Source organism: Fundulus heteroclitus, chromosome 5 (assembly GCF_011125445.2).
Source record: "Fundulus heteroclitus isolate FHET01 chromosome 5, MU-UCD_Fhet_4.1, whole genome shotgun sequence".
NCBI classification, from domain to species: Eukaryota; Metazoa; Chordata; class Actinopteri; order Cyprinodontiformes; family Fundulidae; genus Fundulus; species Fundulus heteroclitus.
This window is the reverse complement of record NC_046365.1, coordinates 9,723,705-9,748,874: the sequence shown is the minus strand read 5'-3', so window position 1 is coordinate 9,748,874 and position 25,170 is coordinate 9,723,705. Positions and strand designations below refer to the sequence as shown.

The 25,170-nt window shown below is 43.1% G+C and overlaps 1 protein-coding gene across 1 annotated transcript in view; it reads left to right on the top strand.

The window, feature by feature from the left end:
- The window catches only part of grin2bb (glutamate receptor, ionotropic, N-methyl D-aspartate 2B, genome duplicate b), a 155,029-nt gene that overhangs the window by 120,454 nt on the left and 9,405 nt on the right, over positions 1 to 25,170 (top strand). Inside the window, 9 exon segments of the mRNA XM_036136844.1 lie at positions 1,012 to 1,126; positions 1,297 to 1,502; positions 4,255 to 4,426; positions 6,061 to 6,214; positions 8,672 to 8,797; positions 10,018 to 10,091; positions 10,093 to 10,248; positions 11,825 to 11,985; positions 17,546 to 17,733. Coding sequence (XP_035992737.1) covers positions 1,012 to 1,126; positions 1,297 to 1,502; positions 4,255 to 4,426; positions 6,061 to 6,214; positions 8,672 to 8,797; positions 10,018 to 10,091; positions 10,093 to 10,248; positions 11,825 to 11,985; positions 17,546 to 17,733 — 1,352 coding nt within the window.

Sequence of the window (25,170 nt, the reverse complement as noted above, 5' to 3'; positions counted from 1 at the left end):
GAGTAAGTCAATGCTTAAACATGTGAAGGGGGGAAAAAAATCAACACAGCAATGAAATCATTGATGATATGACTTGCAATGAATACACAAATAAGTAAACAGTACTGGGTTCATAGCAATAAAAATGGCAAAACAGGCCAGAGTGGGTAAGCAGTTTTGTGAGATTCATAACCAATATTTAACTCTGTAAAATGGATCATGTTTTTGTTCTCTGTGGGGCATCACAACATAATTTGTTGTTAAATCAATACAGCTAAAACTCATAATAATAATGAAACTAAATTTCAGCTTGGTGTAGAATTAAATTAAATTTTTTTTGCCTGTCTAATGACTTTTATCACAACTGTGTGGTCAAAGTGTGAATGCTGAACATAGCAGGTAGAAGACTAATGTTATGTTAAGTGAACAAACATGTTCTCTGGTGTGAATTAAAGTCATAAACACAACCATAACCATCAAAACTTTGTATCATTTAGTTTGTTGTTGTGTGGTGTGGAAGAGCTTCATGACGTCCGACTCAGTGTTGGGTGAAAACTCTGCAGCCGCTGCCCCAACCGCATAAACCCAGAATTTAGGTTAAAGATTCCTGCGCGTACAGGGGAGGAACGCACAGCACACAGATCAGGATATTTGAGGGAGTCCCACAGTTATCAGGATGCAGTGATGGATCCTTCGGGCTCCGAGGGTTTTGAAGTTGAGTTTTTGTTGACTGGCCTTTCTTTCCACACATGCCAACATGATTGCATCAGGTTGGTTTAGAAGTTGGTTCAGAGGCTATGAGAGAAACATCTCCAATTTTTTAGTCTATTCTTTTGACCCCTTTCAGTCCGCTGATAATCTATGTCTATCAAACAATAATTGATAAACGATATAAGCCTGGCTTAATATACTGCTACACATCTTTTATACTGTTTAAAGTTAAGTCCAGTCAGAGTTTTATCTTCTCAAACATTCTCCTCTCCAAAAAGAAAGGATTCCCGTGACTAAGACTTTGAACTTTTTATTTTCTAGGTATGTCATGAATGTGACATTTGAAGGTCGAAACCTGTCATTTAGTGAAAAAGGCCACCAGATGTTCCCCAAGCTGGTCATAATACTTCTCGACAAGGACCGACAATGGGACAGGGTAAATGTTTTCTCTTCTTCATTCCACCCTCGGACTTTTTTCCCAGTCTCTGTTTCGTGCTCCTTATGCGATGTGCCTGCCACTACTTGCGGTTTTGGAGTGTCTCCCTCCTGGCACTCGAAAGCAATGTTTCGCAGTTGGCCGTGCATCACACAGCTCTCCCACCGCAGGTTGGCAAGTGGGAAAGAGGCTCGTTGACGATGAGGTACCACGTGTGGCCTCGTTTCGAGTTGTACTCTGACGTGGAGGAGCGGGAGGACCACCTGTCCATCGTGACTCTGGAGGAGGCGCCGTTTGTCATTGTGGAGGACGTGGACCCGCTGAGTGGGACCTGCATGAGGAACACCGTGCCGTGCCGCAAACAGCTCAAACTCAGGTGCAGTGTTTTCATTTTGCTGCTCCGTCCACAGACGAAAAGAAGACAAGTTGTCCCTTTTACTGTTTCACTTCTTTTAATGTTACAGCCAAAAACTTTTATGCATTGCATTAGGACGACCAACACAAAGGAGTGTGTGATTGTGAAGTGAAAAAAATATATATGGATGGTTTTCAAAGGGTTTTTATTTGTTTTGATTTTTTTTTTTTTTTACCAAAGACATTTTTAAGACTTTAGTGTGTGTTTGTGTTCATCCCCCCTGAGACAGTACTTTTTGGATTTACCTTTTGCTGTAATTCCAGCTGCAAGTGTTTAAAGAAATGTCATCATCTCCTCTGTACATCTTTTTCTTTCCACTTTAATTTGCAAACCACCACCTTTAGCTTTTTCTCCCCACAGCTTTTTGCGTGTTGGCCAGAAAAAGGAGGTTGGAAACCACTGGCATATAAATAAGCCTGATAAAGTACAACAAGTTTATGTTGTTGTAATGTGACAAAATGTGAAAAGTTCAAGAGGTATGAATGGTTTTGCGAGTGGGTGCATGCTAGTTAAAAAAAAATACAAAGTCCTTTCCCATATAAAAACCTGCTTTTGAGCACAGCAATTCTTTTCAAATCCTAAATAATTCGCCTCTATTTTGTTTCTTTTTGGCTCCTTTGCTGTGTTTTCCGCTGCTACAACTTGCTATAATCATTCTCTTGCTCTTCCTTTCAGTCCTGTGATTACTTTGACTCGTTTCACCTCTGCAAAGTAGAACATTGGCTTGTCCCTGTTTTCCTCCCTGTCACGTTGACCCTCTCCCTATCCAGCTCTCCTTGGAGTGTGATAATGAATTTTCTTCAATGGTCTTCTTTTCTATCTGTGGCCCACCTGAAATCTCCTGCGGCAGCACCGCATCTCCTCGCTCTGTGTTTTTTTTTTTTCTGTATTGAGATATCTTTCACCCCCTTTTTTTCTCCCCGTGCCCTCTTTTTCACTCCCCTCCTCCACCCTGTCTCCCTTGCAGCATATCAGGCATAGGCACCGACATGCAGGATTATTCCCAGACACAAATGTGCACCGGACTGCGTGGAGCGGTCTTTAAACGCAGAGCAGCGTTCAGCGAGCGTCTGCAGCGTCGGTGCTAGAACCCCGTGTTCTCCGCTGCGTCTGCGTCGTCAGGGTTGTTCACTCGCAGCAGCTTGATTTCAGGAGGCGGCAGAAGGGACAAATAAAATGAACACAAAAAAAAAATCGCAAACACCTTTGTCCTTGCTCCGGCAAAAACAGCATCCACTAACTGTGCCAGAGCTGGCGTTGTGTTGTTGCACAGCTGTCCCGCACCTGTATCTGCTGTGAGCCAGCGCAGCCTATTGACTGATGACGCACGGCTCGGTTAGATGTTTGCCTGCCCTGTGAGTTATTCTTAGACGTTCATTACTGTATGATTTAGATGGAGGAGTTAAGCCTGTGTACTTGTGTCAGAATAAAATTGCCGTCTGACAGTTTTGATGTTTACTTATCGCAAATGTGAACGCTAACGAAGTGCCTGATAAACGGCGTTGCCCACAAGAAGGCCCATTCAGTCTCTGACTCATTTATCCACCGCGATTATCCCTGTGCAGCGACTTGCAAAAGTGTTCACACCCCCACCTGAACTTTTCCACATTTTGACGGGTTATAACCACAAACATCGGTTGATTTTATTAGGGCTTTATGCGGTAGATCAACAACAAATTGTACATAATCGTGAGGTCGACAGATACGTTTTGAACATTTGTTGCAAATAAACAGCTGAGAAGTGTGACATGGATTTGCGTTTACTGTGAAACATCCTAATAAAATTCAATCATGCAATCATTTCACCTTTAGAAGTCCCCTAGATGGTAAATAATTAGTCAATAAAGAGAGCCGGAGAAGTATTGTTTGCAGTTTGCCACAAGCTAAGCAGACATGTAAGAAAAGGGGCTTTGGTCAGAGGAGATCAAAATTGGCTCACATGCAAAACATGATGAACGGCAGAAAACCAACACTGCACATAAACCTAAACACACCTTTACCCCAGTGACGGCAGCTTCATGGTTTTGATTTTCCACAGGAGGGACAAGGAAGCTGGTCAGAGTTGATGGAGAGATTGATGGAGATAAATGCTGGGCAACCTAGAGGATGAGGTTCACCGACCAGCGGGAGAACGGCACTAAACGTACAGCCAGAGCTGCAGGAGAATGGTCAATATTAAAGCATATCCATGTGTAAAATGGCCCAGTCAAAGTCCGGACATGGGCTCAATCCATCTAAAATGGAGGATATCTATTCTAGGTGATGTTCACTGATGTTTTCCATCCAGTCTGACCGAGTTTGACCTACTTTGAAGAGGGAGGATCAACTTTTTCTCTCACTATGTGCAAAGCAGGCAGAGAAAACTGTGAATGCAGCAAAAAGGTTGATCTACAAGATATTGACTCGGGGGGGTTGGCTATGAATACATGCCACACTTTTCAGAATTTTATTCAAAAAAATGTACACAATGTATCCTTTTTCTTCCACTTCAGGATGATGTATGTCGTATAAAATGTTTAATAAATACATGTGGAAAATGTGGAGCGGTTCCAGAGGCATGAATACTTTTGGAACGCTCTGTATATCCTTGCTGTTTCCTCTTCATGTCGCTCTTATGAAGAAGGGTTTATTCCCGCTTTTGTGCATCACCTTTATAAATACTGACCTGCCGTCTCTGCTTTTTCTCTGCCTCCCTGTGGCTACCGAATCGCAGCAATCACACAGGCGACTCAGGAATTTACATCAAGCGCTGCTGCAAAGGTTTCTGTATCGACATCCTGAAGAAGATCGCCAAAACGGTCAAGTTCACGTACGACCTGTATCTGGTTACCAACGGCAAACACGGCAAGAAGGTCAACGGGACCTGGAACGGCATGGTGGGAGAGGTGAGGACACTTTCCCGCTCATTACCGCCCGACTCCAGGAGATAGGTCAGGTGGCGTTCGTACGACATCCAAAAATAAATGCTGAGAAGAAAAGAGCCGTGTGTTGTGGTGACAGGTTTATCCCACCGCTGGAGAGAACCAGCAGCTTTGCATCGCCTATAAGCAGCTTGAAGATACCCACAGTGACAGTTCATGCAGACCTGCTGGCACACCAGCTGATTTTAGATTTCACAGCTGGCAGAGCACAGCCGCAGAACGCAGGAGATATTACCATACAAATGTTCCTGAGCCGCCCGAGTGACGCAACCAGGCAGTGCACCAAAAATAAGGAATGAGGTGCACGCTTAAACCTGCGCCTTCATTCCAGCTGCAAGGCGGTGCGCGTTTGCATTCTGTCACACGCGCGCTACAGAACATGGAGGGCTTCCTCGGTCTGATCCACCTAACATCTGCCGGGATGCAGCGAGAGATAAGCTGTTGTTCCAGGTGTAGCCTTTTAATTTAGCCCCGAGCAGATGTCAGCGAGGAGCTGCACAGATGTGGACGGACTCGCTCCGCGCACGAGTCGCTGCGAGTGTGGGGGCGACAGGCGCACCAGATATGGTCGCATTTAGAATTCATCAGGAAAGTGTTTAGTTTTTCCCTCAATAAAAGATAATTTTCTTTGCTCCACTCCCCCCCCCCCTCTTGTCAATTTTAATGCCCGCTCATAAAAGCGCTTTTTAAGCTCTTAAAAGTCAGCGACGCACTAAAACGTGTAAATGAAACAACCAGGCTCAGGTGCTTCGGCAGCCAGCCGACAGTCTCGCTCACAGGCGTATCTCTTTTTTTTTTATTTGGCAGGGCTAACGACGCCGTCTGGGTATCTGTCTCTGTTAGTTCCTCGCCGTCTCTGTCAGGACATTAGCACTTGTTTCCCACAGCCCGGCCTGAGGGGAGGCTTGTGATCAGATCCAGCGAGCCTCGGGAGGACTCAATGAGGGTTTCCTAATCAGAGACGGAGTAGGAACACAGAGAACGTGGACCGGATCGAGGGGGAGAAAACAGCCTCGGGCAAAGACCCACTTCACCGCTGCACACATTACACAGTCGGCACAGTTCAGCCGTCTGGCGTAAACGCGCAGCCCCGACTTAACTGATTGTGTCGCATCTTAAAATCTGAAGTCTTCAGCTGATGGGGCATCCACTTAGATAAACACGATGCATGCTTTGCAGCCTAAGGGAGCGGTGAATGATTTCATTTGCATGGGGAGCACAGGACCACAGACACGGAAAACAGCAGGAAGTAAAAAAGACCAGGCCTTGAGGAATGAATGTGACGGAGGAGCACAAGTGCACAGGAATATTATTCACTCTAGCATACGTAGATTTTAATAACAGTCATTTGGGTGGCTTTTTTATTCATGGCCAGAGGCTCCAGAAACACGGAGCTAAATATACCTGAGCACACACGGAGAGGAAGCTGGTGTGAATCAAACGCTGACCCAGAGGAGGTATTACGTAGACATTATGCTGTTTGCTTCTTTCTGCTAATGTGAAAAACCTGGAAGTCAGATAACAGAGCCCGTCCTGTTATTTGTCCATTTCTTTCACTGAGCCCCTATGTCTCTGTGTTTGGCCCGCTCGACCCTCAGGTGGTGTTGAAGAACGCTCACATGGCCGTGGGTTCGCTCACCATCAACGAGGAGAGGTCGGAGGTCATCGACTTCTCTGTGCCGTTCATCGAGACGGGTATCAGTGTCATGGTCTCCCGCAGCAACGGCACCGTCTCCCCCTCTGCCTTTCTAGGTGAGGATAAACACGACGCCATAGAAAAAGCCCACTGGATGCACACACACACACACACACACACACACACACACACACACTGGTATAACAGTGAAAATGCTCGGCCGCGCACAGCTGAGCACCTTTTTACTAAAGTAAGTGGCCGCATAAAGGAAGATATCAGCCTCCACTGACTTGATTCATTTTACCCGTCGCTGCCGTTTCAGTCAAAACGTTAAAATATGCACATTCCTGCAAAGACAGGAGCCAATCTTGAGCTTTTAGGCTTCACTCTAAAAATCTTCTCAACACTTACAGTAGAGGGTCTCTTCTTTTTGCAGACAGTTTTATTAGATGAAACTTATTAAAGTAACCAAAGTTACTGCCGGGTTGCTCCGCTGGCGCATTAAAATGAAACCCTTCCCGTCTTCCAGCTGCATGACACGAGTGCGTTTTTCATTGGTTTTTACGCCTTCTGTTTTTATAGTTTCATCTAATTACACCCACTTCTATTTCCGAAATTGAAAACACATAAAAATGCTTAAAAAAAAGGAGACAGGTTAATGCCTAACACATGGCCAGCCATGAGGAAACGTAGTGATGGCAGAGTAGCTGCTTAAACGTATGCTCAGATATCTAATGTTTCCATCTGTGGAGTGAGGAGGAGGAAGTCGGGAGAAATGTTGCGTGAGGGGCAGCTGCCCAGGGATTTAAAAGCACTCCGTGGCGAGCTCGGTCACATCACCGCATTGGTGGAAGAATAATTCAAAGCCCTAAAATTCTGGAAGCGTTCATATTTACCTGCATCGTCACTCACTTCTCGTGTTATAACCGTGCCGCCACAGTACCAGCATATGTACCAACCTATCTAGTCTCAATGGAAGAAGCTGGAAGCCTTTAACCCTTTAGAACGGCCTTTTTTGTCCAGAAGACGATCTCTTTTCAATGCAGTCACGATGCTTCACCGTTCCAGGCGCCATGTCTTCACTCTGCGTGGAGGAGGGTGAATGAGTCTCGACTCTAGATGCTCTCATTGTATCAGAAAAGTGCAGTTTGCAACAACCTGTCTGCTTCGACACACTAGAAAGTGGGATTGGGAATTATTTGTCTTCACATTGTGTGAATGTGTCTGTTTTTCAGCACCGCAATCTGACAAATTCTGCTTTTTAGTATGAATTAGAGCGAGTCAAACTGGTTGAAATACACCAACCATCCATGCGATCCAATGTTCGGATCCGTACCGATTTTTTTTCCTTACCTACTGACAGAGTAGAGGACCACTGGACTTGTGAGATATTCACGCGAGAGTATGTGTCGCATTTTCCTGACGCTCTGATAGCACACATAAACCGAGCAGTCGTTGCTGCTCAAACAAGCTGAAAGAAGTTTCACTGTTTGACTTTTTTATCTGGTTTCTGTACTTCTGAGCTCCAACCATGGGTAAGCACACAGTTTATTTAAATGTTTTATTGATTATTTATTGAGCTGTGTGTTTTTCTGGATGGACCTATATGACGACCAACCTGGCGAGTTGAGTTATGTTTACTTTGCTGTTCGGAGATTCTATTTTGTATTTTCCCCAAAAACTTCTCCTGTCTGATTCATGGATTTCCCGTCAAAATGCTGCGCAGCTCCAACCAAGACAGAGCAGGGGTCTACCTTGGTGGGCGCTACGCAGTAAAGCTGGAGAAAAACCACAAGCCGGTCTACCCGGCCCCATTCACTTCCACCAGATCTAATTGCTGCGACGCAGTTTTCTGTCAGCTCGGACGGATTAATGGTTTGGTGTGTTTTGGCCTTTGCTCCGATAGCTGTTCTTTTTCTTTCAACCTTAGATAGACGTCCTAGTCATTTAGTTTTTGGTCCTAAAGCACAGGAGGATCTGTATCTTGTACAGGCTGTGAAACACGGAGCTGGGTGGGAATAATCTGGGGCCTCACGAGTGTAAGGGCCGGTGCCCAAAGGGCGCCCAAGTGGCTAGCACTGCTCCTGTCTGTCATTTTTCTTTACATCAAACAACAAATACCCTTCTGTTTAGCTCTAGACTGTTAGACATATTTTGACATTTAAAAACATTTCCCCCCAGGTCTCTTCATCTCTGTTGTGATTACAGCGAAGGAAAATTGATTTTGTAATAAAGTCTTAACACTCCAGAGCAGTTGTCAAAGTACATTGACCTACTAGCTTTGTTTGTAAAGTGCTGCGGGTGAAAGTGGCGGAGCAGAATACAAAGCAACTGCAAAACATGCTTCCCTCCTTGAATGCATGTTTTATATTCACACCTGCTTCCCTCTCTCTTAGTTCTGCTTGTCATTGTTCACACGATCTCATAAAAAAAAATCCATAAACATGAAGAGCCCCGTGTTTGAATACAGAAAACGCCTTGTCTATATTTGTGGGTTTAAAGACGCTTTAACACACACGTCCCCTGTTTTTGTGCCCCAACACATGCTCTTCTCGTGCCGCTCACGGATTCAGAGCCCTTCAGCGCCGACGTCTGGGTCATGATGTTTGTGATGCTGCTGATCGTGTCGGCCGTGGCCGTCTTTGTGTTCGAGTACTTCAGCCCGGTGGGTTACAATCGCTGTCTGGCAGATGGACGAGGTGAGAGGACACACACGCACACGTTCGCATGTCTGGGTCTGGTTAATTCATGCCGCAAAAAGGTGGCAATGAGGCACAATGTCAAGCAATCTAATGTGCTAAAATGAGGACCGAGCCGGCGGATTCTTTTTTTTTTTTCTCTCTCTCCTTGAATGCACCATTCAGAAAGAGAACTCCAGGTGCTAAATTACTTTGACAATCTTGTCTGAATGAGAGCAACTGGAGTGCTGGGACTTTTTTTGCTGCGCGATGTCTTTGAGTGCTTATCTACATTGACAGTCACTTAAGCTCTTTCCCTAATGAAGGGGATCATTGACAAGAGCCAGATAGGTGATCTTAAGTATTCTTAGCCTCGCTGTGTGAACTGGAAATCACCTGTTCTGGCAGTGGAAGGTCTTTTTTATTGTGCTGTTCTGTTGCATTACGCCAGCGTTGCGCCATTGAATGGATGGAATTAGGTAGAATTGACCATTCATTGAAAAGATTGAGTCAGATCTGTCCGTTGAAGCACTCATCACAGTCACTGCTTCTCATTTTCTACACAGGACTCAGTTTTATCCATCCATCCACCCATCCATCCATCCATCCACCCATCCATCCATCCATCCATCCATCCATCCACCCATCCATCCATCCATCCGTCCATCCATCCGTCCATTCATCCATCCATCTGTCTGTTCCACCCTCTGCCTCTCCCTCCATCTTCTTCCTTCCTATCTGTGTTTTTACAGGTTCCATATTTGAAACCTGGCCCCTGTAGAAACATCTGCCCTCATTTCAGACCGAATGTTTGTCGTTGCACTTTAACTTTGGCCTTGGAAAAGAACGTAAGTTTGACATGAAAAGTTTGTAGAACGCTCTTCTGTACTTCTGCTCCAGCTGCAGCATAATTGTAGCCCGTTGTGCGTCCATCTGCTGCTTCGCCCCTCTCATTTTCTGCTCATCCGTGATGCCACAGACCTCCCGTAGGTAGTGTTTGCATCCTGACACCTTGTCATGCAGCCGTAGAGGCAGGTGAAACTGAGCGCGTGTGTAAAAGCTGGCTGTCGCCGCTGCTGCTGCAGGCGTAGATGGAAACCCCACAGCGCACACTTGCGATCCTTGGCAAATTCAGTGACATTGTTCCTTATAATGTCTCCAACAATGCCTGATCAGAAGTAAATAAAATGCAACGATTCCCACTATTACTATCCTCCCCTGTTGTCGTTGTGTCCCTCCAGAGCCCGGCGGTCCCTCTTTCACCATTGGCAAGGCTGTCTGGCTGCTGTGGGGCCTGGTTTTCAACAACTCCGTTCCCTGTGCAGAATCCCAAAGGCACCACCAGTAAGATCATGGTGTCGGTGTGGGCCTTCTTCGCTGTCATCTTTCTGGCCTCCTACACTGCCAACCTGGCGGCCTTCATGATCCAGGAGGAGTATGTGGACCAGGTGTCGGGCTTGTCAGACAAGAAGGTGAGGATTTAGGGTGACCTTAGGGATTGTGGGGTGTGGGAGCAGGTGTGTGAAAATTTGGGCTTCTAGAGCTTTTTTGCAGACATGGTCATGTGACTATTATAACAGCCTTACACAATATTAACACAATGCAGGCTTATATAACAGGTTCTGAGATATGTTTTAGTACAGTGTCATGCATAATTTATAAGTAAAAAACAACAGGATATTGTTCCATTCTTCAAGCTCGTTGTATCCTTTTGTGTAGTAGTAGCTGTTTATTAACATTTTGCTGTGCTTTTCTGTTCTTTTGGCTCAGTGGCTTAGAGAAGCCTAACTTCCCAAGCCAAACTGAGCCATTATTACTGCCAGACTTGTAGAATCAGGAAATCACTTAAATACAACATGCAGTAGGCAAAAAGTAACACATCATGCCCTGATCTAAAGAAATTCAAGAACAGACAAAAAAGTAATTGGCATCACTGTATCAGTCTAAAGGGGTTACGTGTAAGACTTTGGGACTCCAGAACCATTATCCACAAATGGAGAAAACAAGGAGCAGTGGTGAACCTTTACAGGAGGAGCTGGCATACTAAATTTACTCCAAGAGCTCATTAACGAATCATCCAGGAGGTCACAAAATAACTCAGAACAACATCTAAAGCTCTCCCGGCCTCAGCTGACGTCAGTGTTCATGAGTCAGACTGGTCGCTTGAAAAGCAACGTATCCTGATGCATTAGCAAGCTTTTAGAACGTGGTAAAATATAGTTTTACATAAGTCAGAATACATTAGATCATAAGAAACAGTGTGAGGGCAGCTAGGAGCTCTTACGTCAAATTACAACACCTTTGATTTCATTTCTTTACTGAGTCCTAACCTGTTAGAGCGTTAAGGTGACTTAATGTTTAAAGGATTATGAAAATAAGTGCATGTGTCTATACAGAAAAATCTATTTTTCATCTATTCTTTTGATAAAATGAGGTAACTTAGTTACTTATTGCCTCGCTCCTAGCCTGGTCTTAGAAAAGAGTGAATTAATAAAACTAAAATATGAACGGAAAAAGCAACATCTTGTTGTGTCTGCGTGTTATATGTTATCTGTGTGCACCCTGAGCCGGTGTTTGTCTCACAACAAATTTCACAATGGTAACACATGGTGACGATAAAGCATAAATGATAAGTATGTTAAGCATCTTATGAGAGACCAATCAGAAAACCCGTAAGTTGTCATCGCTGGCTAATTAATTGTAATGTTTGGAGCTAAGATTTCTATACGCAAGGTGGAGCTGCCGCAGCTTCATCCCATGTATTTATATTTCCTCGCTGATCCATGAAGCCGTCGAGTTGCACCAAGAAATTTCAGCTTATCTCCGATTGTCTTTCTACAGGCGTGTGAAGGAGCTGTGTCCAATTCATTTCTCTGCCTGCTCCGTTTCTAACATCCTCTGGTGCGCAGCGTGTGCTCGACAAAAAAACCTTCCATTCCTTTTCTAGCCACTTACGTAATTCTCTGCTGTTCCTTTCCTTATCCGCGCTTTAGCGGCTATTTGCTCATCCTAACGAGGATCTCTGCTGTTTTCCCCTCTTTACCACAGTTCCAGAAGCCCAACGAGTTCTCTCCTCCTTTCCGGTTTGGTACGGTGCCCAACGGGAGCACGGAGCGCAACATCCGCAACAACTACAGAGACATGCACTCCTACATGACCAGCTTCCACCAGAAGAACGTAGACGAGGCCCTGTACAGCCTGAAGACCGGGTGAGGAAGGGACAGAGAAGAGGGGGGGGGGGGGGGGGGGGGCAGCAAGACAGATGGGGATGCAGGGAAGTTGAAAGGATGTCAGCATAAATAAAACAGACAGTGTTAAAGATCTGGAATGTCGCGCACTGATGCAAAACAAAGAAAATATGATGAAATGATCAAAAGAGAGGCCCAGAGGAAGAGGGAGAATTTGGGGGGAATGTGAAGAAGCAGCCAGCGGGGGTGCGCATCTGCCCTACAGTGGCGTCTAGAACGGCAGTGGAGCGTGTGTTTGCTTTATCGCTAAATCTTTGTCACTCTTTCTCCCTCCCCGTCTTCAAACATTTTCATCAAGCGCCGCCGAGGAAATGGGAATGCTAAGCTGTGATGCTTGGCTGATGTTGAATGGCCACAGAGGCCTGGGGTGCCCTGAGGCACGCTTGATGGTAGCAGGAAGAGCAGCAGACTGTCACGTCAATCTGTCAACTGACTCTGGGTCAATATGTAGAAGATCTGCAGTTCCCCTGGAAAATATTTCACTTTAAGCACTGGGCACAGGGATCCTGGCCCACTATACAGCAGGGTTAAAGCGTTATTAGACCTAAACATGAGCCACAGATGGCAAGAAGCCAGCCACTGTTTTTATACAAGCCTTACAAAAGTCTTCACTCCCCTTTTGTGACCTTACCACCCTCACACTTTTAATGTCTTCTGTTTGGATTTTATGGGACGGAAATGTAACAAAGTAGTGGAACGTTGCAGAGTGGAAGGAAAATAAAACATGTTTTTCAAATTCGAAAGAAAAATCTGAACAGTTTGGCATGTGGTGTGTTTGCTTTCTGGTCCATTAACTTAATGATGTGAGGAACTGCCTTTAAAATACTCTAAGTGGAGCTGCAAGTATTTTGGGGTATGTGTCTACTTGCTTACTTAACCAGAGCGGGAATATCAATTTTCCAGTCTTGCTGCAGAATCTCAATATGATTTAGGTCTGGACTTTGACTAGGCCATTCTACTACACAAACATGCTTGGATCTAAACCATTTCATTGCAGCTTTGGTTGCATCCTGCTGGAAGTTGAACATTCAGCCCAGTCTCAAGGCTTTTGCAGCTTCTACTGGATTTTCTTTCAGGAATTCTTTGTTTGCAACTCTACCGGTCTTCCCTTAGTTCATGTGGCATGATGCTGCAGCCAGCTAGTTTCACAGTGGGGATAGTGCATTCAGGGAGTTGTGCAGTGTTGGTTGTCCTCCCAATGTGGTAATATGCTTGTACCCTATTTTGTTCTTGTTTAAAAAGAGCTCCTCTTCTCCGCAATTTTGCTTTCTCCACCACAAGACTTATGGCAAACAGCACGCAGGACTTCCTTATGGCTTTTTTTCCCCAACAATAGTTTCCTTCTTCCATAAAGGCCAGATATGTTGAGTGCACAACTACTAGATCTGTCAACCGATTCCTCCCGATGATCTCTGCAGCTCCTCCAGAGTAAACATGGGCCTCTTGGCTGCTTTTTTGGATTTTAATTCTATGCAATTTCATTTATAATAGCGCCAATTCGCAACATACGTCATCTCAAGGCACTTTACAAATCAAATTCAATCAAATCATACATGTCAAAAAGTTTCCCATCTAAGGAAACCCAGTAGATTGTATCTAGTCTAGACAAGCAGCATTCACTCCTCCTGAAGGGGAGTAAAGCCACAGGGAGAGTCGTCTGCATTGTCCATGGCTTTGCAGCAATCCCTCATACTGAGCAAGCATGAAGCGACAGTGGTTTAGGTGGGTGGCCATATCTTGGTAGGTTTGCTGATATGCCATACTCTTTCCATTTCAGATTATGTTTGAACAGTTCTCTGTTAGATGTTCAAAGTTAGAACTGTGGTTTTATAATCTAGCCCTGCTTTAAACTTCTCCAAAACAGAATCTCAGACTTGGCTGCAGTGTTCCTTGGTGTTCATAATGTCCCCTAATAAAACTAAATAGATTACACACAGGTGGCTTGCACTAATTGGGTGAAAGCATCGCAATCTTTTCACTCCACAATTCTGAATTACTTTGTGTTGATCACATGCTGTCCCTACAAGATGCATTAAAGTTTGTTTTCGAAAGATTACAAAACAGGAAAGTGTTCGGAGCGTCATTGCTTTTTTTAGAGCAATGAATTCGTGTGGGCGTTCTTGATGGAGAGGTTTGGGTTTTAACTACATGAAACTGATCACCATGACAGTATCTTCACAACACCATGACAACAGAGCAGCTTAAAATAGAAAGTAACTTACACCAACGTTAAAAGAAAGACGGCAGCAAATGATTGAAAAAGTGAAACTCGCTCAGATTCATCACACCGAGCGTTATACTTCAGGTGTTGTATTTCTTTTGATTTTGACAGTTTTGGTTGTCTGCTAATGAACTCCTACAATTCTCGTTTTCAGAAAATTAGATTAAATTAGATCAATAAAAGAGATTTTTTTTTCTTATACGATAATGTTGGTAAACTGAAAAGTATCTCCATGCACTGTGCAGTATACAGTCATCATCAATGCAGCGTGGTGGGTTGGGGGGGGGGGGGGGTCAGCCTGTGGCACTGCTGAGGTGTTCAGGTGGTCCAGGTTGCTTTAATAAAGAGCCCTCAGTTTCACCGCATGGTTAGTTCTGGTGTCTGTCATCTTCCTCTTGACAATATCCCATAGATTCTCTATAAGCTTTAGCTCAGTCAAGTTTTCTGGCCAGTCAAGCATTATGGTCATTAAATCAGGCACTGATGCTTTTGGCAGTTTGGGCAGGTGTCAGGAGCTGATGAAAAAAGTTAGCCTCTATAAAGCATGTGAGCAGAAGGAAGCATGAATTTCTCCAGAATTTCTGGCTACGCTGACTTTGGGCTTTTTTTTTTTACTTTGCTCCCCAAACCCTCTCTGGCTATGTTTCCCGTCTAATAGTCAGGCAAATTTTGAGCGCTTTTAAAATGTTGGGGGGAAAAAAGAAAGGAAAAGAAACAAGAAAATGTGATTTAAGCGTATTTCCTTCTACTGGTTTGGAGCAAGAACCAGGCCATGCAAAGTTTAATTTTGTCAGAAGCTGAGGTTACACCTGGCTGTGATAAACAGGAAGTAGAGGTAGCGAACTAGCATGAGTCACACATCCGAGAAAATGGAGGGAGGTTTTCAGCGGAGGTGTCAAAAGTATTCACATCTATTTCTCAGATAGAAGTATAGATACTAGGGTTTAAAAATTCTTCTGTAGAAATAGATGTATAAACTCAAACTTTTTAAAGTATATAAAGTACCGGATATAAAACTAGTTAAAGTATTAAAATAAAAGTAATAAATTATTAATAGAGTGTAGGGCTGGACCATATAGATAAAAATGCATATCGATAAAATAGAAATCATATTGGTCGATATCAATAATTATCAACAAATTCAAAACATATAGTGCAGTCCTGGACATTTTATGCTGTTGCTTAGCGACCTGTTTTTAGATAAACACAAAATTCAAACTCAACCCCTCATTCAACCAACTTTTTTTACCAAAACTGAAAGTTTTTAAAAAGAAAAAAGGACGCGTGCTCTTTGAACTCTTTGAAGACGCCGGAGCTTGGGGGCGGAGCATTCCTGGGTCTGCGTTTGTGATTGGTTGTTAAGATCTAATGGCTGTAAAATGAACCTATATGGATAGAATGCAAAAGGAAGGAATACTATTATTCTGTTGAACTTTTTATTCACCCTTTTTTGTTCTATCATTAAAAATACATCTATCGATCGATATGTATTGTTATTGAATTATCGTCCAGCCCTAATATAGTATATAAAAGTAATATATTAATGTGTCTATAGTAAATTAGTATAATATATGAGTTTTACTTCATTAATTTGAATACTGAAATGCTCATGTTGTTTATAGTTTACCTTGTTACCGTACAATGACGGCTATTTACTGGAATATCGGGTATTTTAAAACATAACATAACTTTCTGTTTATTTAACACCTGAACATGTGAGGTGTGTTTATTTGCTTAGCAACTATTGCTCAAACTGGCAATGCAAAGTGCTTTTATAAACAGTAGAAAGAGAAGAAACAGACTGAAAACAGGAATTAAAGATGAAAAACAAATTATCTACCAGCAGAAAGGTACATGAATCAAATTTGCTAAAATAAACTTGATCAAAAGGAGTAGTTTTGAAATGTACTTTAAGCACCAATTTGTTGAGGCAAAGTTAAGAGCTGACTCCGGCAGTGAGCTGGAAAATGACAAGCTCACAGGTCCCCGTGGAGATGAGAGACCTACAAGACTGTTTCTTTATAATTCGTTATTTACTTAATTGGATTTTGGTGTACTATTCTCATCTAGGAATCTGTTACAGCAGAATAATAAAGCGGTCAGTGAATGTCTGACAATGGAAGACAATGGAAAAATGAAAGAAAAGCAGCCGGAGAAACCGTCATAGGAAGAAAACCCCTCTGTGGGAAGTACCACCAACAGATATGAAGCAGGGGATATGACCACATCCTACTAAAAGGGCTGGAGAGGGCAAGTCTGAAGGACAGCACAGAAGCATGAATCCTGGCAGCAAAGGGGCAGGCCTTGGACACCAGAGCAGTGAAGGCCAAATCTACCTTACCAGACAAATCCCAGGAGCTGGCTGTGCAAAGATGGCCAAAGAAACAATCGAGCATCTCACAGCTGAGTGTAAGATACTAGCCTCGTGAGACCATCCTGATCTCGCGAGCTTTCAAGGTTTCACTCGCAGATCAGTCTGGCTACTCTCCGTTAAAGAAAATTTGGAGCCGTTCACCAAACGAACGTCCAATCAGCGTTGGCTTTGAGGCGGGTTGAGGTGTGACGCAACGAGAAGCGACAGTTCAGTCTAAAGAACATGGCGGCTTCAGCCGATGAAACTAGCGTTAGCGTGGCTATCGAGCAAGTTTACAATCAAGCATCTCACAGCTGAGTGTAAGATACTGGCAGGAAAGGAATACATGGAACACCATAAAAGCTCAAGAGAGCCTGGTAGATGGAGGTAATAGTGTCCTTCCTTGCAGCACTCGGGGGCAATGATCCCCACACTGGAGAAAAAGCTCCATCAGAGACCTTCAAAAACATGGGAGCTCTCAGTCCAGAAGAGCACTGTCCTAGGGACAGCAACGGTACTGGAAAGCACCCTCAAGCTCCTGATAGTGGACCCAAGCATGAGATAAACAGCCACTCACCCCACCCAGGTGAACTGGATGTTTTGTGAAAGAAGACTTTTTTTCCATGTAAATATAAAATAGTGTTTTTGCTGTCAGGCGGATTCGAAATCAAGTAAATATCGTTGATTTAAATGTAGCACATACAAAACATGAATTCGGACATTCTGTATACAAATAAACATACAGGACATTGGGTAACCTCTACCACTAGATGGCAGCAAAGTGCTTCAAAACAATCTGTGGTAGGTGTTGAACATGCATCAGCAGGACTTAGAGGAATATGTACACCACCTTAGGTTTAGTGTGGTAAACTTTCAAAAGAGGTCTGAGAGGGGATAGCTGGTATAGGAGTGGCTCCACTGTACTAGCACATTTTTATGCTCCACAGGAAACTGGATGCCTTCATCTACGACGCTGCAGTGCTAAACTACATGGCCGGCAGAGATGAGGGCTGTAAGCTGGTAACCATTGGGAGCGGCAAAGTGTTCGCCTCCACAGGCTACGGCATCGCCATCCAGAAAGGCTCGGGCTGGAAACGAGCTGTGGACCTGGCTATCCTGATGCTGTTTGGAGATGGTAAGGTTGGACAGTGTTGGTCACACACCACGGAACATAGAAAACTCTCCAAAGGTCCAGAGACATCCCTGATTTCTTTACATTGTGCTTCTTGTGAGGTGAATTTTCTTATATTCCTGAGGGGTGGTCTTGATTATTTCTCATTTCCTTAATTGTCTTTTTACATATTTTCACCCGTGTACCTGACTCAAAATGGTGACCTTTTAAAAAAAAAATAATTGTAATTAAACTTTGTCCAGGCATTAAAACACTCATAAACTGAGTAGACCACTTTTAAAAGGGATCTTTAAAAAGACATAACTGGTCTCCATTTCTTTACAGGAATAATGGAAATGTAGCAAACAGTAGGATGGGCAGAAATCACATTTTAGTAAGAGGAGTCTAAATAGCTATCAGCTTAAACGTTTCACACAGTAGTTGATCGAATAAGCAACTAGTGCTAGATTTTTTTCGATTTTAGATGCCTTTCATCAGCTGCAGTTAGTGTTTATAAGCCCTGTCATCACTTCTTTTACTTTCCACTTTACTTGTTTTGGGCAAACTCTGCGTAAGATGCTGCTGTGGTCCGGTAGAAAGGCTGAAAATGAGAGAAAAAGCACCAGAGGAAGCAGAGATTTGTGGCCGATTTCTGATCTCCTGTTTTGTAAGGCTTAAGCCTGCTGATTTTCATTGTTTCCCTGTTTCTCTTCAAGCACCATATTTAACGGTGTTTTTTTTTTTTTACCTTAGCCTTCTTGGTGTGAGCAGTCATTTATTATTTATATTAGGAGCAAGGCTGATGTCACACTGTGTCTGAGAACAGTGACTGTGAAACTGGCTTTTAATGTTATTTTAAAACAGAAACAAATGATTATGTTTTAAGTGATTAGCACGATTAGTGTGGTTCCATTATTGAGTTTTAACAGCGTTTACTCTGTGCAGAAAATGAGATTTCTTGAATGCCTCCAACGTCTCCAAATCCCGCATGTTCCCTATCAAACAGGCTGAAAGCTCAAAAGATAATTTGGGCAACTTTTCAGTCGTTGAAGTCACTTCTGAGTCACTTTGCCCCTTTACCAATAACGTCCCTCTGTTGTGGCATCCTGAACGAATAGCTGACATGGCTCAGCCAGAAAAAACACGTTTTTTTCCTGCTCTGCTTCCTCTTCTGTTCATTCTGAAAACAACTAACCTTAAGCCTACTTTTAGTACCGACATCCACACTGAGGAGTATATTTGTTGGTATCGCGCTTGTTAGTGATTAGGTGCGGGTGTGTTCACCCAATTCAGGTGACCAGCCATTTTCTAAACAAAAGCTTTCAATGGGATCTTCTTAAAACCCGGAAGAACTATTGCCCAAGATCGCCGCTAAACGCTCTTGGTACAGCAGAACCAGAGACTGTGGGGCTGCAGGATGAAGCAGCTCGTGAACCAGGCTGGCGCAGAGCAGTCAACGTTTAACAGTGAGGTAGCAGCAGACCTCCTGTTGTTGTAGGTGTAAAATCTTTCATGTAGTGTGAGAGTGTATATTTAGCTGGCCAGGAAACACTTTGTGAGAGCTGTTCTTGCAGAAAATAAAAAAGAAAAAAAACTAATGCAATTATCTCAAAGGAATATTGCGGATGAAATTCTCCTTATGCATACACCTCGCCTGTGTATACAGCTGCACTGGGGTGATTGACAGTCAGTGTCATATGGATTTCAGAAACAGCCTCCATATGTTGGCAGGCTGACATGGTACATAAATTCAGCGGGGGATAAGGGAAGCAGATTCTTATCTGGTACATGCTGCAGCATCTCAACGCAGAAATTATACTGAATTTGTCAGTGATGTAATTTGCTCCTTCATTTGTTATCGGTTTCTGTCAGTTTCCCCAGCTAACTTTTTACACCACCAGTCTGATCCCTCTGACAGTTTCTTCTCAGTAGTTGAAAACTGAGTTCTTGCAGTTTGAAAAAATCTTGAAAAAATCTTAAAAGTAGGGAATTTGATCTACAATTGGGCTTGAAATTTAGACAGATTTCGACAGACAGACACCCCTCAAAAATGAAATAGGTTCAAAGGAGTTACAATTTTGGAAAGCAATCTAATAATAGAATATGGTATTTATAATAACATAATAATTCCATTAACTTCAATTTTATTTATATAGCGCCAATTTACAACACATGTCATCTCAAGACCCTTTACAAAATCAATTCAAACTAATCTCCCAGACAGATTGGTTAAAAGGCTTTTTAAGGAAACCCAGCAGATTGAATCAAGAATCAGAATCAGACATACTTTAATAATCCCAGAGGGAAATTAAAGGATGTCTGATCAAGTCATTGATTTGCAGCATTCGCTCCTCCTGAAAGAGTTTATTTAGTCTGTTTTATACATTTTATTAAAAGTGGCCTGCTGAAAGTTAACTATACTTTTCTCAATAATCAACGAAACAATACAATTTTACAGTCAAATCCCAAATGATAATAACTGGATAGGTTTAGGCTGTATGCGTCTTTGGTGATGAGCTCTAGATCTTTAAGGGCCATCATCACAATCTTTAGTTCCCTCCAGAGATTCTCTACCAGAACCAAGTCCAGACTCTGGCTGGGCCTCTCCAACATGTCCATATTTCTTCCAGTCAGAAGAAAGATGCTGGCTACACTAAAAGATTACTTTAAACCCAAATCTATGCGTGGTATGACCAGCTTTTGGCTTGACAAGATGTGCTTGGCAGGTCTGAATATAGGTATGAAAGATGAAAATAGAGCATGGAATCCATCCATCTATCTCTATAAACCAATCTTCCATCCATCTGTCTGTCTATCCATCTCTCATCCGTCTATGTTTTCATGCATTCTTCTGTCCGGTCCCTCCTCCCCCTCTCCCTCTCATTTGCAATCTGTATTTTCTTTCAGTTCCCAAATGGAAAGTCTTAGCTATGTGGACATCTCCGTAAGAGTCATCAAATGTCACTGGAAAGGACTGTCAACACTTGAAGTCTAAGTTGAGAAAAGTATGGAAAGGAAAATGCGTAGGGACTTTGTCGAAATCTAAAATAAAATAGATAAAATCTTTTTATTCATCACCTTGCTTGTTTCAGGAGGGACAGTGCAGGGATTGCAGCAGCAGGCTGTTCTGTTATCCAGTGCATTTATCTCCGTATGAATTAATGCCTCCGCATCATCTCATATGTTATCCTGGTCCTGCTACGCTACAACATATTATTTGAATATGTATGTATGTAGCAGGTTGAGTGTGTGATTTATCTCCCACTAGCCGCCGCTGACTGTAGAAAGGTGACTAATGATGATGACACAGTGCGGAAAATAAGATAGCGCTGCTGGTTAACTTGTGTTTGTTGTGCCTAGCCCAGCCCGTCTCAGGAGCTTTCTAATGCCATCATTCTCAATTATTGCATAACTTAGTTTGGTTGATTATAAGCATGCAGCAAATTATCATCTGGTAACTTCAGACCAATATTATGTTTTTTTTCCCCCTCCTCTGCAAGTCTTCAAGTAGACGTTAATGCTTTAAACCTTGTGTATTCTTGACTGCCTATAATTTCCCATTTCAAACTAAATTAAATGTCTTCATTTATCATTTATGTATTTGCTGTTTTCCTGTTGGTTATATTAGCATAAGCAATGGTGTATTATTTACTTCAAATAAAAGTACACTCCTGCTCAAAGAAATTAGGCAGGATTATTTTGGCAGGGAAATGCATCTCTGCTTTTTTACTTTTTATTTTCAAAACAATACAAGACAATTCTCCAGAACTTACAGACCATAGTCAGGTGTTCCACGCCTTCTCATTAATGATCTAATTTTGCACTTTTTCCATTTTCTCCACAGCTTCTCACATTTCAGTTGTTGTAGTCTTATAATGTAAGTCAGTCTCTCCATCTTGTAAATCCACAATGTCCATCCAATTGTAGGAGGTGGGGGGTTCCACTTGGTACCAATTCCTTGTAATGGCCTTCTTTGTAGCTGCCAGAAGATCTTTGATTAAATAGATGTCCTTGGTTTGTATGTCTCCTTCTGATAAGTGTCCAAAATAGAGAAATGTACTCATTTTGGTAAATATGAGTATCCTAATACATCTGTTAACCCTTTATAAATATTGTTCCAGTAGCTTGTCAGCTTTGCACTTTGCCAAAACAAATGAGCATGGTCCACATCTTGAACTCCACACATGCTCCAGCATGGATGCTGGGTAGTGAATATGTTTGTGTATTATTTTGTGTTTTGGTGTAATAAAAAAAATCTTGCTATATTTTTCCAACAATAGCTTTTCCATATTTTAGAGCTACTAGTGTTACTATATGCAGTGACTGGAATATAATTTTATTAATTTCCCCTGTTATCTCAGTGCATTTCTAATAAGACACATTATCTGGGTGTCTACATGTTTTCCATAATTCTAAAACAAAACATGAAACTCTAGCCTCAACAAATCGATGTGTTTGTTGGCAGTGAGTCTTAGAGGTAACTGCTTAAAAAAAATAATTTATTAAACCCGCAAATTTGACACACCTCTAAAATGCAACATTCTCTGTGGACATTTAACTGCATCAAGTTACACAAGTTGAGGTTTCCGTCGGTAATTTTACTTTCCCTGGGCTTCTAGGTGTTCTGTAATCAAAGAATCATTGAGCATCTATTAGGTAAACGGATGAAGTCTTTTGGCTGTGATTTAAAAGGTGCTTTTCAGTTTGAATCATCCATCAATATTTACCAGACGCTAAGGAGCTAACCATATGTATACAAACCCTTCCTGTATTTATCTGGAAAACCCAGCTGCACCTCTAGAAATTAGAATATCATGAAAAAGTTCATTTATTTCCGTAGTTCGATTCAAAAAGGAAACTTGTTATTCTCTGAAATGTCCCATGTTCTACCCGCTTTTACAAAAAGCACACTTGTGTCAGGTTCATATGTGCATGTTAAAGATAGGCCTGTTGCTCTTTTGTTGCTCCTTGCAGGTTTACCTGTCAGAACCAGGGACAAAATGGGCTCCATTGTTGTTGCTTCTTTGAACTGGCAGCCCAGGTAGCTGCACAATTGAATGTGTGAAAGGCAGACCCAGTGTGTGGAGAAAGGGCACAGTTAGCTATTTTTTCCCCTCATGGTAAGGCTTTACTCAGCTCAACCTTTTCTGGCTTTTTATTTCAGATGTTATTTGGTACCCTTTGCTGTTTTGGAACCAAGTCCTTCCAGGTGCCAAAGCTATGAACAAATCCTTGCTATAGTTAGCAAAACCTTTACCAACCCTTATCTTTTCCCCATTTTGTCACATTATAACTACAAACCTCATTGTGTTCCATTGGGGTTTTACGTTACACAAAGTAGAAAATAAAAATGGCTTTCTATTTTTGTTAAAATAAAAAGCTGACACAGCACATTTGCGTTCAGCTCCTATGAACATCAATTTTCAAGTCGTGCCACAGATTTCCAGTTAGATGTAAGTCTGGACTTTGACTGGGCCATTCTAATACATGAAATCTTTAGTATTTTGCAGACTCTAACAGGGGTCCTTCTAGGATTGTTCTGTATCCATATTCCCATCACCTCCATGATCAGCCTCCTGTTGCCTGCATCCCCACAGGATGTTGCTGCCATGCTTCACAGTAAGGATGGTGTGTACAGGGCAGTGTTGTAGTACTCGAGTCCGAGACTCGAACTCGAGTCCGAGTCATTAGCTAAATTTAGAGACTCGTGACTTGACCTGGACTTGAGCACTGATGACTCGAACTTGGACTCGGACTCCTACATTCAGATCATTCTGACTCGGAAATTGAGAAAAAGACTTGACTTTTTTATATATCATTAGGTTATAATTTTAATATGTCATTAGAATATTATTTGGTGTATGATTTTAATATCTAAATGTCGTACCGCGCACGTGACGTCACCATCTCATGAGCAACACCCCTTGCCGCTAAGGTTGGGCAAACAGTGTGAGAGCGCTCGTAGCAGCCAGCCGTTACACATGCAACAGACACAACTATATGACCGACTTTACAGCTGTTAAACTTTCACAAGAGGATGTCCAGGCGCCCATTTTACTGGTAGAACTGTGGAACAACATACCAACGTTCAGCTCAAACGATGGCTTGAGTGTCGAGGGCTCGGAAAGTCTGGAAAACTGGCCAAGTTGATAGGAAGGTAAGTCGTTGTTTTTCTCCTGCTCGGTGTTCATGGCGTCATCGGCCGTTTTTTTTCTGTTTGTAGTCACCGTCCAGGAATCGGTATAAATTTTCCGGCCCGCCGAACAATTTAGTCCGGTCCGGTGGCCAAATGCATTATCATTATCCAACGGCTGTATCTCCTCGCTGCATCGACGATCTGCACCAGATTTGTTGTGAGTAATGGTGGAACGCTGCCGAACGCGTTTGTGGGAATCGCCTGGTGGACGGGCGAGGAAAATGCGTAACAGCATCTGCGGTGGCGGGCGGCCGGCGGTGCGCGAACCCCGCCCGCCGGCGGGCCTAGTGGCCAATAGGCCGGAGTGCGCTTGGCTGCGAGGGCCGATCGACGCCGCTTGCGGCTTTAACATCCTTCATATGCGGCCTATCAGCGTGCCTCGAGTCACTGTTGCGCGTTCCATAACAACAATGTTTAAAAACCATGGTTAGGAGACGTCTTAGACTTGGAAAAAGCGGTAGTTTTACAGAGTAAAACCAAGGGTAACTACAGCGAAAGAGTTATTAGTGCAATGGAATGTTACTGCTTCATGTCATACATCACACGTCAATAGTGACTCGACTCGGACTTGACTCGGATGAGTAGTGGACTCGACTCGGACTCGACTCGGATTTTTTTTTAATGACTTGGACTTGACTCGGACTTGAACACTGGTGACTTGAACCTGGACTCGGACTCCAGGCATAGTGACTTGACTACAACACTGGTACAGGGTGATGTGCCGCGTTAAGGCTGGTGCACACGGCAAGATTTTCAAATAGTCGGCTGATTTTCAAAGCCCTAGAGACCCACACGTGACGATAAAAAATCCCAGATAACACAGGTTTGTTCGTACAGTGTGTGGTGTCCGGTCAGATGGTGAGCTCAGCACAGCACACACGAACAGATTTCACTCAGGATCATTCAGATGTCAGACGGGAAATCTCGCAAATCCTCTCAAGATCAAACGCGAGTTCAGAGTAAACGAACACGGACGACAAGGAAGCAGAGTGGCGATAGTTTGTGGACCGATTTTAACATATAAAAAACATAAAAAGGAAAGCCGCTGGTTAAAGGAGTGGAGACAGCGGGAACGGGGGGGCTCTACATTTCCTGCACTATAGAGGTGAGCTGTGTTTATTCTGACCTCGCTCTCTGATTGGCTACACGTCACATTCAACAGACTGCATGCTCGTTTGTCCTCGGGGAACACGTCACATACTTGGATATCGACACAAGACAATCTGACACAGGGGTCACCAACCTTTTTGAAACTGAGAGCGACT